The sequence below is a fragment of the Myotis davidii genome, unplaced genomic scaffold, assembly GCF_000327345.1.
Source record: "Myotis davidii unplaced genomic scaffold, ASM32734v1 scaffold916, whole genome shotgun sequence".
Classification (NCBI taxonomy): Eukaryota; Metazoa; Chordata; class Mammalia; order Chiroptera; family Vespertilionidae; genus Myotis; species Myotis davidii.
Genome location: NW_006288013.1, coordinates 1,959,629 through 1,977,870, shown reverse-complemented (window position 1 = coordinate 1,977,870; position 18,242 = coordinate 1,959,629). Strand labels below are relative to the sequence as shown.

Genomic DNA, 18,242 nt, shown 5'->3' with positions numbered 1-18,242 from the left:
GAGAGCTGGCTCCAGCTCTGAGACCACAGCCTGCTGAAAGCAGGTATCTGGGGTTTGTTTAGCTTCTATAATTGAACTTTGTTGCCATCATTGGAGCCAAGAGCTGGCTCCAGCTCCGTGGCCACCACCGGCTGAAAGCAGGTATCTGGGGTTTGTTTAGCTTCTATAATTGAAACTTTGTTGCTTTTGGAGCTTAGAGCCGGGCCGTGGCAGGTGGGGAACCTTGGCTTCCTCCATCACTGGAGCAAGCAAGCCTCCTGCTCACTTCAGCTGTGTGGCTGCTGGCCGCCATCTTGGTTGGGTTAATTTGCATATCGCACTGATTAGCCAATGGGCGGTGTAGCGAAGGTATGGTCAATTACCATGTTTGTCTATTTTTAGATAGGATAAGTAACATTGAGAGTGAATGAAAAGTATGCTCCTGCCTCATCAACCCTGCCAACCCTCCACATTTACAGTACCAAACCTCAGTCACATCTTCATATCCCTTGTAACACTGAGCACAGCATCTTGAACACAGATGATACCAAATGTCTGCTGAATAACAAATGAATTTATTGAATGGAACTTTCTACATATGTATTCAGTAGAGTAGTCCCCAACCCTTAACAAATATCCAAAGTCTTAAAGCAGGAAATAGACATGAGGAAAAAGAAAACTAAAATAATAGACATGCATTCACTTATTAGCAGTGTTTCAGAAGTGCATGTTCTTACTGTGCATTTCAAGGTGGCTTCTTACTGTTACCATCAAACCTGACACCTCAGTGTTGTCAGAGCAAAAAAAGAGCACTATTAAGAGAAACTAAATTTTAAATATGAAACTTTCCCTCCTAACAGTGGGGTGCCAAGATTCAAACTCCTTTGATGCCACATGCAGTGAGGAGAAAATTAACATAATGAAACTTGGAAGGACAGAGGTCTGTGAGTGGAAATAAGAAGCACTGCTTTCAAAGGATAGGGGAGCAGAAGACAAGTCTTAGAGCTGAACTTCTGAAAACAACAAAGACAGCAGGTCACAGCAAAAAGCTACACATCCCTGAAACCTGATTAAATCCTGACTGCAGGAGTCTAGGATCAATGAATTCAGGAGCATCTTCAGGTACTCTGAATAGGCAAGTCTAATTCCATCACAAAATTACTTTACCTGGCCCTGAAATACTATGAATATAGAACAGCTGTTTAGCTTCAGAAATATATATACTTTCCCCTTCCTATGTATTTACCTTAACTGATAACTTACCTTGTGTTGTTTAGAGGCCAAAATACACATATTGTAATTAATTATTCAGTCTTGTTTATGGTAGCAATGCAGTTATTTCCAAATTTATCACTTTTTTAATTAGTTACAGATTTTTTTAACTTAATTTGGATCTCTTTAATAATTCCCTTCTTATTGGTAAAAACAACAAAAAAACCCTTTAAATTATACCTTCCATTTACTGTCACTTATGTTTTAATATTTAGTGGTTTAGGAATGATAAAAGATATTTAAGGTAAATGATTCTTCTTCACTTCAATATTCAGAACAAGGTGCAATGTTCAGTTAAATTGCAAACAGAAAACTAATAACACAAACACCTAGAAAAAATGTATTTTTATAATTTATATATACACTTTCTCATTATCTGCAGGGGATTGGTTCCAGGACCCCCAACTGATACCAAAATCTACAGATGCTCAATTAAGTCCCTTATATAAAACTAGAGGCCCGGTGCACGAAATTCGTGCACTGGTGTGTGTGTGTGTGTTAATTGTTTTATTTTGAGTAATACTTAAATTTTGCTACATGTTCTTGACATCTTTTTTTTTAATTGATTTCAGAGAGAAAGGGAAAGGGAGAAAGAATCACTGATCATCTGCCTCCTGCACGGCCCCTACTGGGGTTCGAACCCACAACCTGGGCATGTGCCCTGACCAGGAATCAAACAGTGATCTACTGGCTCACAGGTGGCTGCTCGACCACTAAGCCATGCCAGCTGGGCTAAATTTGAAATTTTTTTACAGCCAGCCATAAAATCATAACTTGGATGCTTCATTTGAAATCATCTTTACAGTCCTAGCTGGTTTGGCTCAGTGGATAGAGTGTTGGCCTGGGGACTGAAGAGTCCCAGGTTTGATTCCAGCCAAGGGCACATGCCCAGGTTGCAGGCTTGATCCCCAGTAGGGGGTGTGCAAGACGCAGCCTATCAATGATTCTCTCTCATCATTGATGTTTCTATCTCTCTCTCTCTCCCTCTCCTTTCCTCTCTGAAATCAATATAAATATATTTTTTAAAAATAAAATGGTGTAGTATTTGCATATAACCCATGCACATTCTTGCATATACTTTAAACCATTTCTAGATTATGTGTAGTATCTAATACAATGTAAATGCTATGTAAATAGTTGTCATGCTATATTGCTTAGGGAATTATGACAAGGAAAATGTCTGCATATATTCAGTACAGATGAAACCATCATAGGCCTAACTACATTATACATAGCAACAACAGAACTTTTTTCCTGAACATTTTCAATCTGTGGTTGGTTGAATCTGTGAATGCAGAACCTGTGGATACAATAGGCTGAATGTATCATTTGCTACCTTCTTTGAACTCATATATACAGCTGCTAACACTCACTTTCTTATTCCATATAGAAGACTAAACTCAAAACAGATTAAAGCCTACAATTTAACACCTGAAAACAAAAAACTTTTAGAAGAAAACATAGCTGACATTGCTGGTAGCAATACAAATATTTTTGGATATGTCTCCTCAGGCAAGGTAAATAAAAGAAAAAATAAACAAATGAAACTATATCAAATTAAAAAGGTTTTGTACAGCAAAGGAAACCATCAAGACATCCTACTGCATGAGAGAAGATATTCACCAATAATACATCCAATTAGGGGATAATATCCAAAATATATAAGTACAACTTAAGACATATCCACACACACAAAAGAAACAACCCAATAAAAAATGGGCAGAGGACCTGAACAGACATATGAAAAGTTTCTCAATATCACTAAATCAACAGAGAAATGCAAATTAAAACAATGAGATATCACCTCACACCTGTCAGAATGTCTATCATCAATAAATCAATAAGCAAGTATAGGTGAGGATGTGGAGAAAAGGGAACCCTTGTGGACTCTTGGTAGGACTGTGAGTTGGTGCAGCCACTATCAAAGTGTATGGAGGCTCCTCAAAAAAAGAAAAAATAGAACTACTATATGATACAGCAATTCCACTTCTGGATATTTATCTGAAGAAATCCAAATACTAATTTGAAAAGATATATGCTCCCTTATATTCACTGCAGCATCCTATATAATAAAAGGCTAATATGCAAATTGTCCCCTCAGGAGGTCGACTGACAGACTGGGAGTTATATTACTCGCTATGACATGCGCTGACCACCGGGGGGCGATGTGAAACATGGCGGGACATGATCACCAGGCAGCGGCAGGGTGCTGAGGGAGTGAGGGAAGGAAGAGGCGAGGAGGTGGGGAGGCCGGGAGGCAGAGAACCTAGTTATTTATAATAACCAAGATATAAAAGCACTCTAGTGTCCATCGATAGATAATTAGATAAAGAATATGTGGCACATATATACAATGGAATATTACTAAGCAATAGAAAAGAGAATCTTGCCACTTTAATGATATGGATGGACCTATAGGGTATTATACTAAGAAAAATAAGTCAGAGAAAGATAAATACCATATAATTTCACTTATATGTTGAATCTGAAAAACAAAATAAATGAACAAACAAAACAGAAACAAACTCATGGGTACAGGGAACAAATTGATGGTTGCCAGATGAGAGAGGGGTTGGAGGGCTGATAATAAAGGTAAAGGAATTACGAAATACAAACTGCCAGTTTTAAAAATGGTCACAGGGATGTAGAGTACAGCAGAGGGACTATAGCTAATAGTATTGTAATAGTTATGTATGGTATCAGATGGGAACTAGACTTACTTCATATATTATGTGAATGTCTAAGTACTAAGTTGTACACCTGAAACTTAATAGTTAATTTTATATGTCAATTGCAGTTAAAATCCTAAAGAAGAATGAAAACATACTGAACGAGTGAGAGCAGTTATATATGTCTTGTGTGAAAAGAATCTTGACTTCTCAGAGATAAAGAAATCAGTGAGTAAATGAAAGAAATAAAAAAAGCTACTACTCAACCACATATATTTCTTTTTGTCCATTATACTACTGGCCAATGAGTTTAAGCAGGATGGCAGACTGGTAAATGAAAGGGCTTTCAATTGCCCACAAGTAAAAAAAACTGGTAAATTTTAAATGACCTTCACAGGCAGGCTGACAATGCCTGGAACTTATTAGGAGCTCAAAAAACGATTGCTGAATAAAGAATTAAAATAAGAGCCTTTGTGAAGTGTACAGAACATAAATCATTTCTTATGAAAAATGTAGTTTTTAAAGACCTCGAGAAAGAATATACTCACATGTATACTTTTCTATTTTAATTTGTTTTTTAAAATATGACTTATATCCAAATAATATTAACTGGGGGTTGCATTTGCACAAAGGATATCTCAGAATCTTTATTAATCTCTTCAAATTTCTTCAGTTCACCAATTCATAGATATATAAGAAAAGCAAATGGAGTACTAGACTAAAAATCTACTTATTTTAGTCACAATGTAAGTAATGAAGCTGGTAGGACAGGAATTAGAGAAGTTTGAATTTCTACCTATGTTTTTTTAAGTATTATTATTGACAAATTTTCAGGTTCTGGTCATGGTCTCTCCACATAATTCTTATTAAATGTAAAACAAACCCTCAGATGAAAAATATCAGAGAGCAATATATCCCCCAAGATGGGAAGCACAACTTACTTCAACTTGAAAGAGTTCTCCAGCCCCCTCACAGTCATTGGATGTGATTATTGGAGTATGAATATGCACAAAGCCACTGTCCTGCAAGAAAGAGAAAAGCCACTTTTTTCAGTATATTTGTATTTGAAAAAATTCCAAGAACACAGATCATATTATTAAAATAGCATTAAGAGAATGCCATATGAAATTCCTCCCTAACTCCCCAAATAAAACCACTGAAATATCAAGCTGAGTTTTTACTATGAATAGAAGCATAAATAATTTTCAATTAAAAAATGAGTTAGACGTTATCTAGTCCAATTTCCCAATTTCAAAGATAAGGAAATTGAAATCCAGAAAGGTTTAATGAATTGCCAAGTCACACAGCTAACCAGTGGCAACCCAGGACTGGAACCTTGGTCTTCACGGTACTATTGAAGTACCCTCTGGTACTATTTCTTCTTCCACTTTTTGAAACTAGTGGTAATGATTTCACACACACACACACACACTAACCCACTCAAGGTTAATGTATAATAATGTTGCCCACATTGCTAAAGGAATACAAAGTGATCAATGTAAAGTTCAATTATTTTGCAATGAGATCCTACAAACCACCGAAAAGGAGAAAAATTAAGGTTGACAAATAGGGACTAAAGAAATGACCAGCAAACAAGGCAGAAATGATTTTTAGGAAGTCTGTCATTAAATTGATGGCACAGAGAGCTGCACACAGTACAGGCAGTGCACTTCCTTTGCCTCAAGGAAGATTCTGAGCAGCAAATCCATCCATTACTGAGGCGCCCAATTGAAATTTTTCCGCTCCAAAGTCTGAGACTATTTCCATTAGCGAACCACAAAAGCTGTTGCTAGTAGGTCTGAAATAACCCAACAACTTCAAGGTTAATAAGCTTCTTTCATTTTTGACTATGGATATAGGCAAAAGGTTACATTCAGCATAAACAGTTCAGGGTGGAGATGGAGGTAACTAAAGGGGACTTAGGCTGCAAAGGCAGACTAGTATGTGTTTCATGGAAAAGTTATGGTCTTGAAATCAACACAATAAATTCATATAATACACTTCTAACCTCTGCTAAATTTTGCCTATCACTGGTGGAATATAAAATGTCTCAGGGTGTTACCAGAGACCTCCCAAGTTTGCCCCCCTCCTTCATAAAAAGGTTAAAGGATTCTGGCTAACATACAAAGTATGGAGTTAACAACTTGCCTTATGATGCAGACAGATTAAATATTCAAACTCTAAATTAGGAGTTTTAGAAAGTATTCAAATATGTACTTAATCTGGAAGCAGCATGCCTCGAGGTGCTGCAGGGCACATTATAGAGAACGAATGAAAAATAATCAATAATAACATTACTGCATAAAATTTTTATCTATCAGGAGCCAAGAATTATGGACATGAATCATTTATTCCACACAAATGCAGGCAACTACAAGCATGAGCACAGTAAACAAAGAAAGGAAATGAAAAATCCAAAGGAAATGAGGGTGGGGAAGAGGGAGGAGAAAATTTAACGGTTAAATATAATCACCAAAGTTAGAACTGGTCAACTGCCACAAGAAACAACACTGTAAATCTTACGAAAATAACTGTATGAGGTTTTGTTTTTTTTTTAAATCACTTGAGTACTGGGAATTATTCTTAATACTCAATTAATGCTAAACCTTTCAAAAGGTGTCACCTAACCTTGTAAGGCTTAATGCTGTAGCAAGGCTTATCATATCAAAGTCTATAACATTACCACCAAAAGCTATAAAGGGTACAAAGGAAGAATAATAAAGCGTTGAGAATAAAGTCCAAAAATGAAAAAGCAGATAGGGAAGCAGAAAGATAAAATGGAAAATAAACAGCAAGGAGTGAAGGAGCCTTGTCAGGAGCTGCTCCAGCGAGGGTCCAACGTGAGATACTGACTCTCTCCCACAGCAAAGTGGTGCCTAATTGAAAGTATGAAGGCCAGACAAGGAACCAAAAATAAAGGCACACACTTTCATCCAATTTTTTCAGATTGCACCCATTACCTTTAAATACCTAAATATTTTGAAAGATACACACTTTAGAACCAACTATGTTATAAGGCACTGAGCATTTGAAAATTACAGGTAATGATTTCACACACACATTGGTGTACTAAGGCCCACAGACACCACTCAATGACTCATGGACCATATTTTTCTTTCACACACCCCAAAATAAGTATCCTTATTTATCAGAATGAACAACAACAAAATATGGCAACCAATGCTAGTTACAAGCACACCACTGGCAACTAAAAGTAAAAGGAGAAAAAAAATCCACAGAAAGCAGTCACAGGAATTCAAAGACACAGCAGTCAGGTCATTCAACACAGGAGCAAGGAATACTCCACAATGTGGCAGGCTTTGAAAGCACTGCCATTCAGAAGAGGGAAAAATCTGATACTCAAAGGAAGACCCTTGACTCATCAAGAAAGGGCAAGCGTTTTCTGGCTCAATTTAGGAAGCCAGGGAAGTATGCAACCCATTGGAGTGTAATAACCACTGGTATTTAGAAAAATTGGTGCCTCAAGAGATAAACCTGTTATTTGAGAAACTCCGTTCTTCTAAATAACCCATTCCTTGAGGATTCTGGATAGCCAAGTTTTAGTACACAGCAAATGTGTCAATTTTATGAGAAAACCAAGTTATACACACAACACTTTTGATACTCAACCCAAAATAAATGACTCTAGATGCTTAAAGCACCCTAATTAAAAGGCACCGCTCAAGTTTATTTTTTCCTATATTTTTAGATTTGAAATTTATTAAGATTTTACATTTTAAGCTTTTTTAAAAAATATATATTTTATTGATTTTTATCAGAGAGGAAGGGAGAGGGACAGAGAGTTAGAAACATCGATGGGAGAGAAACATCGATCAGCTGCCTCCTGCACACCTCCCACTAGGGATGTGCCTGCAACCAAGGTACATGCCCTTGACCGGAATTGAACCTGGGACCCTTCAGTCCGCAGGCCGACACTCTATCCACTGAGCCAAACCGGTTAGGGCTACATTTTAAGCTTTAACATCTTTTTTGGGAGCCTAAACTAACAACTCACAGAAATAGTACTAAATATTAGAAAACATATAACGATTATTTAATATGACTATCGCTCTCCTGTGATTTCTTTAAACAATTCAATCCTCACTGTCTCACGGACAATGGGTAACATTATAGGAGTTGGTATCAGGATTATATTTTTTAGGTCTTTACAATAAGTACCTACTTTATAGCTATCACCAACAGTGCTAAAACTTCTTTTCAACTACTTAAAGTATCTTTTTTAAATTTTATTTTGCTTATTTTTTTACTTCATATTTTTTCTAGCTTCTTCACTTATTTTTAAATTGCTTACATTTTTGCAAAAGCTTCAATAAAGAAATTATATATAAAGTAGGTAAAGCCCACTTGTCAATGGACTGCCAATACCACCACCTAGTGGCCAAAATCTATAAAACTTTCAGAATTAAAATGGTCCAACTTTACCAGCTGTTAAAGCCATAGGAGTGGAAAACATTTTAAAATCTGAACCAATTTTCTGTTCTGTGGTTCAAGCACTACTGAAAAACTATATGGAAGTTGTATAAGAAAGTTTATGAGAATATATGTAAATGCCTCCTTTCAAACTAGAATGGGATGATATTGTATAATGTGATTTATTTTCTTTATTTATTCAAAAGTACAGTATATGCTTTAAAGTCATGATGCTCTTTAGCTTCTTTTTTTAAACCAGAAACCAACTCTGAAGGAGCTTTTTAAAGTGCAAGAACTCTCCTGGCATGCTACAATATGTCAAGGCATGAATTTGGATACAAGGAAGGGTATGCTATTAAACAACCTCTGCAAATTAGCTGGATCTGAAGAAGTGGCATAAGAAGAGTTCCAAAGCGCATGGAATAACTTAACTTTATCTTCTGGATCACTCCTTGCCTTTTGCGCACCCTCTCCTCCCTCCCCCGCCCCCCCCCTCCCTTCACAGGGGAAGGGTCCCTTCACCTCAGCAATTTACCAAAGACATTTCACTGTGGCTTTCCCCAGTGGGGAAAATGGCAGAAAGGCAAAACCAAACTAGACAAAATGTCTTTTAAGTCATTAGATCAATCTACTTGATCAACATCAGTAACTCAAAATCTGCGCTAACAATATATATATAAAATATGTCTATGACCGGGATGGAGAAACGGGCCAGATTTACTCTCCTACCTGAAAAACCAAAAAAACAAAAACAAAACAAAAAATCCTACAAGAAAACCACATGAAAGAATGTTTTTCGAGACACTGAATATCAGACAACAAAGGACAGTGATTTCTGAGAGATGGACACAAGCACAGTGAACTCCACCAGCAGCCCCGCTTACTATCTTAAGGTTTTCCAAGCCATGGCAGGGAGAGGGGGTAATAAAGTGGAGCCCAGCAGACTCCCTGAGAGTCTCAGGAGACAAAAGTGGCTAAATTTCAAGACAGAGTACCAGAGAGGAGAGAGTTGTGCGGAGAACTCCAGAGATGTGTAGAGGCTCACCTGGAGTATCAGGTACAGGAATGATAAAGCAAATGCTCGATAGGGAAACCATCCAAGGCAAGAGAAAGAACCACCCAAAAAGATGAGAGGAAACAGTGTCTAGTGTTAACGTGTGGCTGAAAACTGTGTCTGAAACCACAAGCCAGATTGGAAAAGCTCATAATTCCCATGGCATTAGGTAGAGACCCAGAAAAGCTTTGCCTGTGTGGTGGGGAGTAATTAGTCCTAGACTGAGAACTTCTCCAGTTAAAACCAAAACCCAAAGCATCAAACAGTTTTCAAATAACGGCATACCAGAATAAAGCATAAGAAACTTAAAGTTTACAATGTCTAACACCTAACCAAAGATTTGCAGATATGCAAAGAGGTAGGGAAACATAATCCATAATGAGATTAACAAATCAAAATTGACTCATAACTGACAGATATGTTAAAATCAGAAGAGTAGGACATAAAAACAGTCCTTTTACTGCATTGTGTATGTTCAAAACTATACTGAATATGTTCAAAAGTTAAGTAGAGAAATGGGAGATATGTATTTTTTAAAGGGTCCAAATCAAACATCTAGATATGAAACCTACAATGTGTGAGATAAAAACACAGGATAGAAATAACAAATTAGGTGTTGTAGAAGGAAAGATAAATAAACTTGAAGGCACAGCAATACAAATCACCCTAAAGAAACACACCAAGAAAAAATGAACTTTAAAAAAGGAAAGAAAAGAACATCAGCGAGCTCTGGATATATCATCGAGGTGTCTAATATTGGGTAGTTGAAGTCCCTAAAGGAGAAAAGAAACATAAAAAATTCTGAAAATATAATGGCTGAAAACTTTGTTGAAAATAAAAAAGAATTGATCCAAGAAACTCAACAAACATCAAACACAAGAAACATAAAGAAAACTGCACCAAGGCACATCATAATCAAATTGCTCAGAACCAGTGACAAAGAAAATTTTTTAAATCAACCCCCCCAAAAAGGACCACGTGAGTAAAGGGTATTGTCAGGATAATATTCCAGTGTTACTATTATTCAATTTCATTACAAGGCAGACCACTGAGAAGCAAAACACCTTACCTTAAAGAAAGAATGAATAGCAGCTGTGGCCTCACTGCGAACCCTCAGTATAGAACCCAGGGCATTAGTTCTACATCGAAGGTGAGGAAATTGTCTTAGATACTCCAGAGGAGGTCTGTCTTTATATTTTAAAGGGAAAGCCTGCCAATAAATGGGGAGAAAAAAAATTAGAAGCTATAAAGATAGTTTCCAGGGCATTTTCAAAATAGTAGTGCTTTAGAACAAAACTAAGATGCTTTCCTTCTTTATTTCTTAATATAACTGAATATAGACCTCATTCATTCCAAGTAGAATGGTGGTGGGGTGAAATCAGGGAGATGAGGGTTTGAATTCTGCTCTACTACTTACTAGCTGTGGAACCATGGGCAAATCACTAATGTCACCAATGCTAATCTGTTATTTACCAAATTTCTATCTGTTAGCTATCAACCACTACTTACAAATAGAGAGATTAGGATATAAATATGCAAAAGAATCTATTTTGGCACACAGGAGTTTATAATATTGTAGATATAAAGATATTAAGTACACACTGCTGGTAATTATTTAATTTAAAAATCACCCAAATGTCTTGAAAGTCCGCAATCATTCATAATCAATTGACACAGTTTAAGCACTGTTTACCAACAGGCACTGCTATCTAAGTATATGAGGAAGGGTCAACAGCTTTCTGTCATCTGGCAGAGTAGTGTATATTTACAGAACTTCTAAAGAAAATTATGATTTACCTAGAAGTATTTCCACTCCCACCCATACTCATAAGATTAAGACAGAAACAAATGTGCAGATCAAAACTACAGTTTCAACAAAGAAGCTGAGTAAGAGAGCTACACTGGTAGCCTATGAGACTTGTCTATTCCTTTTCGGCCTTGCGCACACATTAATTTACATTGTATAGAAATCAGCACCACAGTTACTACATTAACTACATTCTATGACCACACTAAGAGAAATCTGGGGGCTGCTCGGTGTTCAGAATTCCTTAATAGCTGAATACTTAAAAATGACCCAAAAATGAAGGGAAGGAGAAGGTGAAGGCATCAACATCCGCAGAAGACAAGGGAGAACAATTTAAGAATAGTAAAACAGCCAAAACCGGTTTGGCTCAGGGGCTAGAGCGTCGGCTTGCGGACTGAAAGGTCCCAGGTTCGATTCCGGTCAAGGGCATGTACCTGGGTTGCGGGCACATCCCCAGTGGGAGATGTGCAGGAGGCAGCTGATCGATGTTTCTAACTCTCTATCTCTCTCCTTTCCTCTCTGTAAAAAATCAATAAAATATATATTTTTTTAAAAAAAGAATAGTAAAACACATGGTAAAATTTTAATAGCCATTAAAATTTTAACAGCCATTAAAATTTCCCCCTAAAAAAGGAAAAACAAAAATTGTTCTCATCTCCATTCCTCTCTGAGTTCCAAATTACTCCCAGAGTTTCTTTGTTCAGCCCAAGCATTACAATACTCTAGCACTGTCCAGTAGAATTTTCTATGATAAATAGAAATGTTCTGCATCTGTGCTACCCAGTATGATGGCCATTAGTTGAATGTGACTACTGAGCAGTTGAAATGTGACTAATGACCCTGAGAAATAGGATTTTTTATTTAGTTTTATTTAATATTAAATAGCCACAGGTAGCTAATGGCTACTGTATTAGATGTAACAATTCTAGATAAGAATGTGGTCTGCCCTGTAGGTCTCTGTCATTGGGCATGCTTGTAAACGTGGCAAGTTTCAACTGTGACAAGCACCACAGAGATGCGTGGACTAATATTTAGCTCTCACTTATCAGGCTCAGCCATCTACATATATACTTTTTGCTACTCTCTCTACATACCTTAGGCTCTATTGCCTGTTTCTATTACCTGGAAAGTCACAATCAAAACACATTCTAAGTGCCTTCTTCCCAATAATCCACTTAAAACAAATTGCTAATGTTTTTAATTAAGCCCAAACAGCCTCCATAAACTTTTCAGAAAACATACCTTGGGATCACAATTTCCAACAACTTCAATTTTTTCTGCCTTCAGTTCCACATTTTGCCTTTTGGATGGACTTTTTACCAGCTGCCCTTGAACTTCCACAGAACACCCAAAATCTAGTTCTCTATAATAACAAAACACAGCATAAACTAGATATCATTATACCCAACCCGTATTATGATATAAACCTTGCTATCAAAATATTAAAATATTTAATGACATATAAGGGTAAATATTCAATTTTACCCTTAATTAGATTAAAAACTGCAGGTAGTTAAGAGAGACTGAAGTAAAGGAGAGGTGGGGGATATTGTCACATGAAGATGTTAGAGGAGGAAAGGCCCGAGCTTGAAGGATCTTGATTCTGAGTATATGAACTTGAGCCTCAACGCTACGTGAAGCAGATTTGTTTAGAAAGATCACACAGGGTGCAATGTGAACACTGGATTAGGGGAATGGGAGCAGATGAGATGGAAAAAAAGAATCAAAGGACTCACTTTAAAAAACAACTCACCTACTATCTAAGTTTGAATCTGCTACAACCTGAAGGCTTTCCAAAGATGACCCATCATTTACATGCAGGAACAAGACTTCCTTCTGGGATCGGACTGAACGAACCCATCCCTAATGAAGAGAAATATTTCTTTCTAAATGTGAGTTTAAAGCATGTAAACATTTTACATTTTCATTACACATACCCATAGAAAACTAAATGAATACAGGGGAAAATGTCCTCATAGTCCTGCCTTAACAAATCAGTTGCTTTTAGTTCACTCATATCTATCTATCTATATAAAAGCCTAAGTGACCAGTATGACCAGTCGAATGAACGACTGGTCACTATGACGACGCACTGACCATCAGGGGGCAGATGCCCAATGCAGGAGCTGCCCCCTGGAGATCAGTGTGTTTCCACAGCCAAACTCCCATAACTGGCCAACCTCCCACAGTCCCTCCCTCCTGGCTGGCCGGCCCCGATCAGCCCCAATTGGCCCAATCAGCAGCCAGGCTGAGGGACCCCACCAGTACATGAATTCATGCACTGGGCCTCTAGTGCATCTATGAAATTGATCTGGTTCTTATCACAGTAAGATAGAGCTTTGGCATGCCACCTTTTGTTTCCTTTTGTTAATAAAGCTCATCATTCTGAATACATGCCTGACATTCCATTAGGTTGAGAGCCTAATTCACATAACCAATCCCCCCAACATTTGCTATTTCACATATTTTCTCCTGTTCCTATGCCCCCTTAATTGGGTTATGAATAATAGGGCACTTATTTTTGTCTCTTTTTCCTTTTATATCAAATTCCAAGAAGGGAAATTATGTAGTTATAGACTAGAACAGCCGTGGGCAAACTACGGCCGGCGGGCCGGGCCCGTTTGAAATGAATAAAACTATTGAAAAAAAAGACCGTATCCTTTTATGTAATGATGTTTACTTTGAATTTGTATTAGTTCACACAAACACTCCATCCATGCTTTTGTTCCGGCCCTCTGGTCCAGTTTAAGAACCCATTGTGGCCCTCGAGTCAAAAAGTTTGCCCACCCCCGGACTAGAAGCATCTTTATGGGATTTTTTTTTTTTTTACCTTTACAAAATACCACACAACGAGTTCTCAAGAAACTTCTCTGTATGAACACATTAAGTAGCACACAAATTTTCAGACACTCTGAATTTAAATGACAGGTTGGTTTGAATACAAATGAGATGTCTTCAGGTAGGCCAATTAACATTGAAAACAGCTCTCTCACCAATCACATTTAGCTTAAATTTACCTAGCAGAAAAGTTAAGGGCGAATACTCCTCCAGTAGACATTGAGTAATTGTGAAACAATTGATGGTGTTTGATTAACTATCAAACAAGTCTAGGAAAAGCAAGATGATCCTATTTAGAAAAACTGTGCAATCATGTACCACTTAACAACAGAGATATATTCTGAGAACTGCATTGTTAGGCAACTTCTTCATTGTGGGAACATCTTAGACTGCACTTAAATCTAGACAATATAGCTACTAAACACCTACACGTTACTGCACAAAACAACAGCAGATTAAATCAAACACAAGAGAAAATGATGCAATCAAGAGATTTGGTAGATGCAAGATGTATGAGGCTGCTGCAGGTGTAACATGATATACTATTCTACAGCAAACTTTTATAAGTAGAAAAAGTATACTCTAAAATAACAATAAAAGTATAGCATAGTAAATACAGAAACCAGTAACATATTCGTTTATCATCCTTAGAAGTATTATGCACATAACTATATGTGTTAGACTTTTATACAACTGGCAGCACAGTAGGTTTGTTTACACCAGCATCACCACAGACACAGGAGCAATGGGTTGCCTTACGACTGTTATCAGGTTACCAAGTCTCTAGGTCAGTGGTCAGCAAACTGAAGCTTGCGAGCCTCATGCGGCTCTTTAGCCCCTTGAGTGTGGCTCTTCCACAAAATACCAACTTCTGCACATGGGCCACGAAGTTTCAACTGCACTGTACGTGCGTGTATTTTGTGGAAGAGCCACACTCAAGGGGCCAAAGAGCTGCATGTGGCTCATGAGCCGCAATTTGCCGACCACTGCTCTAGGTGATAGGAATTTTTCAACTGTTATAATCTTACTAGAGGCTCAGTGCACAGATTCGTGCACTGGTGGAGTCTCTCAGCCTGCCTACAGGGATCAGGTTGAAACCGGCTCTCCAACACCCCCCAAGATGTCCCGGATTGCGAGGGCACAGGCCAGGCTGAGGGACCCCACCGGTGCACAATAAGGGCCAGGGAGGGACCACAGGAGGACTCCAGGGCATGTCCAGCCTGTCTTGCCCAGTCCCGATCAGCCAGACCCCTGCAGTAAGCTAACCTACGCCCTGGTGGTCAGTGTGCATCATAGCACCTATTCGAACTAGAGGCTCAGGGCACGGATTTGTGCACCAGTGGGATCCCTTGGTGTCCCTGCGGGGATTGGGCCAAAACCAGCAGTCCCACACCACGTGCCGCTCCTGCTCATCCTGGCCACCGTCACCAGTTGGTAGGCTCGCTGCCGCTCTGCTGCTCTCTCTGTGTGACTGTCCTGGGGTGATATCAGCGCACCTATGACGGAGAAGCAGCTGCAGGCTCCTGCCTAGTCAGTCCTCATCCTGGTTCCAGTCTGGATGGGGGAGGGGCATGCAGGGGGTGTGTCTGCGGGAGAGGCTTGTGCTGCTTCAACTGAGCCTGCCAGCCGTGAGCCCTGCACCTGGCGCCCATCAGTCAGCTGAGTGGCACTCCCGCTGTGAGAGCGCACTGACCACCAGGGGGCAGCTCCTGCATCCCCCCTGGTGGTCGGTGCGCGTCATAGTGACCAGGCCACCGGTCGACAGGTCGCTTAGGCTTTTATATATATATAGATGGGACCATGTCTTTTATGCAATCTGTCATTGATGAAAACATTACTATGTGGGGAATGACTGTACTGACCCTTACTTTCTGTGTCCCTACCATACCCTATAGACAAGGAGCCTTCCTTGACCTCCTCACATAGTTAAGGACTTCCCTTGCTGTTTTCTCAAAGTTCATTATTTATGCCACTAATATCTATCATATTGCTGTAATTACTTGTTTTAGCCATCATACCAGGACTGTCCAACAAAAATATAATGTGAGCCACATAAGTAATTTTACATTTTCATAGTGGTCACATTAAAAGTAAAAAGAAACAGTCCAGCCAGTGTGGTTCAGTGGTTGAGTGTCCACCTATGAACAGGAGGTCACTTTCAATTCCCGGTCAGGGCACATGCCCAGGTTTCAGGTTCAATCCCCAGTGGGCGGCAAAGAGGAGGCAACCCACCGATGATTCTCATCATTGATGTTTCTCTCTCTTTCTTCCTTCCCCTTCCTCTCTCTCTGAAATCAATAAAAATTTATTTAAAACAAAATAAAAAGAAACATGAAATTAATTTAATAACCCCACCCCCCACTTTCTTTACTGCCTCCTCTGCAAACTCAGTTATTCTCCTGACTGAGGCTTTTAGAAACAAAAGTTAGAAAGGAAGCCTTGCATCTACTGCTTTCTGATTTGCTCTCTAGCTCCTTTAAAGAAAAAATACCCATTCACCTACTTAAATGGGGGAGGGAGGGAGATGGGAGGAGAATAAATCCACCGTAGGTACGTATTGCCAGAAGTTTTCTAACCAAACATATACAGTATTCTTCTTCTTTTACTTGCTTCACCCTCAACCCAGATAAATTAGGCTAGATTGCTCCCTCCCCATTATTTCATTCATTGTAACTACGAGCCAGGCTCAGGAAGAGGGAGCACAGCTTAGAGTTTAAGAGCCTGAGCTCATCAGGCAAACTGTGTTCAAACCTCAGGTTTGCACCTGAAATTAATTTTAATACTTTACTTAACCCATTATGCCCACATTAACAATATGTAATCAATACTAAAATACTCTGCATTTTTTTTGCTCTTCAAAATTGGTATTTTATTTACAACACCGCTCAATTCAGACTACTGACATTCTAAGTGCTCAGTAGTAGAGCAAGTGTCAGGCAGCTACTATACTAGGTTGCACAGCACTAAAATGAAAGCCTCTAACCTAAGCACTAAGTCCTTTTCACCTTCGAGACCTTTTTAGACTAGCACATAAAAGGTATCATTAATGTATGACAAATTATTAGGTGAATTTAAGAAAAGTTTTTGATTTGGATCATGGAAAGAATATGAAATCCAAAGAAATGCAGAGGGGTAGATTGCTCATATTGCTAAAAAGCCAAGCCCACACCAGGACAAGAAAAGTAATTGTATCACTGCATTTCAGCAACCAGATACGCAAACCACCTTGCTTGGCCTGCTCCTATAATAGGAAACCTAGGTGCAGCTGCTGCAAATATTATTAGCAAGAGGAATAATAGCTAACATTTATTGACTAGATCACTGTTCTTATACCTAGTATCTCACTCAAGGACTCTTACTACCTTCATTTTTATAAGAGGAAACTGAGGTGTAGGCCACCTAAGTGATATGCCCATTAGATTTAAACCTAGGCGGCTTGACTCCAGAGCTCTTTCAAGCTGCTACACTCCACTCTTTTTCCTAATTGCATTCTATATGCAAAGCCTCGCTTTAGATACTGAGATGGCTACACGTCGAATTAAAGGTAGGGTAGTTGGACAAATATTCACAGTCAGCCGGGCGGGAAGACCAGGACAGCTAAGACGTGCTTTCTGGTCTCAAGGAGCTGGCTCAACACAACCACCATACAAGTGTGGGTGTTCATTGCCAGGGCAAAGGGGAAAGGGACTCCTTCGTTTATTTCGCTGTATGACTAGCAAGTTTACAGGTAATGCCCTGGTACCGAGGGAGCAGAGTTCACGCGCTTTACAGGCATCACAACAGTTTTTGGGGAAAGTAATGGTAGCCAATGAGAGGAGAAAAGTGTGAACGCACAGGATTGCCTGCCTGCATTTTCTAACTTCCCCCGCTGGTCGCTCTGACCCGACAGTACCAGGCAAGCCTAGATGTGGAGGTGCCATCTAAGTCACTAAAAAGAAAACACACACACAGTGCACACCATCATCCCCTTCCCATTCACCAACCTGAACCTTAACGCGCTCCCCACTCGCGGTCTGGACCCTGAGAGCGTCCCGCACGCTCAGTTTGGCCGAAGGCTTGGGGCTCGGGCAGGGAGCAGAGGAACAGGAGCGCAGGGCTCGCAGCAGGCACCGGGCCCCGAGCATCGCGGGTGGCCAGGGCCTCCCTCCTCGGCACCAGCCCGGATCCTAGCGGGTTCGGACCCTGCCTGCGG

General features: G+C 39.3%; 1 protein-coding gene across 1 annotated transcript in view; it reads right to left on the bottom strand.

Moving 5' to 3' along the window:
- NARS2 (asparaginyl-tRNA synthetase 2, mitochondrial (putative)) overlaps positions 1-18,242 on the bottom strand; it is a 116,504-nt gene that overhangs the window by 97,762 nt on the left and 500 nt on the right. The window contains exons 2-6 of the mRNA XM_006759881.2: positions 18,034-18,242; positions 12,966-13,075; positions 12,455-12,575; positions 10,475-10,615; positions 4,862-4,942 (exon numbers count right to left, since the gene is read on the bottom strand). Of these exons, the coding sequence (XP_006759944.1) occupies positions 4,862-4,942; positions 10,475-10,615; positions 12,455-12,575; positions 12,966-13,075; positions 18,034-18,174 (594 nt within the window). The 5' untranslated portion in view covers positions 18,175-18,242. The remainder of the gene's footprint in view (positions 1-4,861; positions 4,943-10,474; positions 10,616-12,454; positions 12,576-12,965; positions 13,076-18,033) is intronic.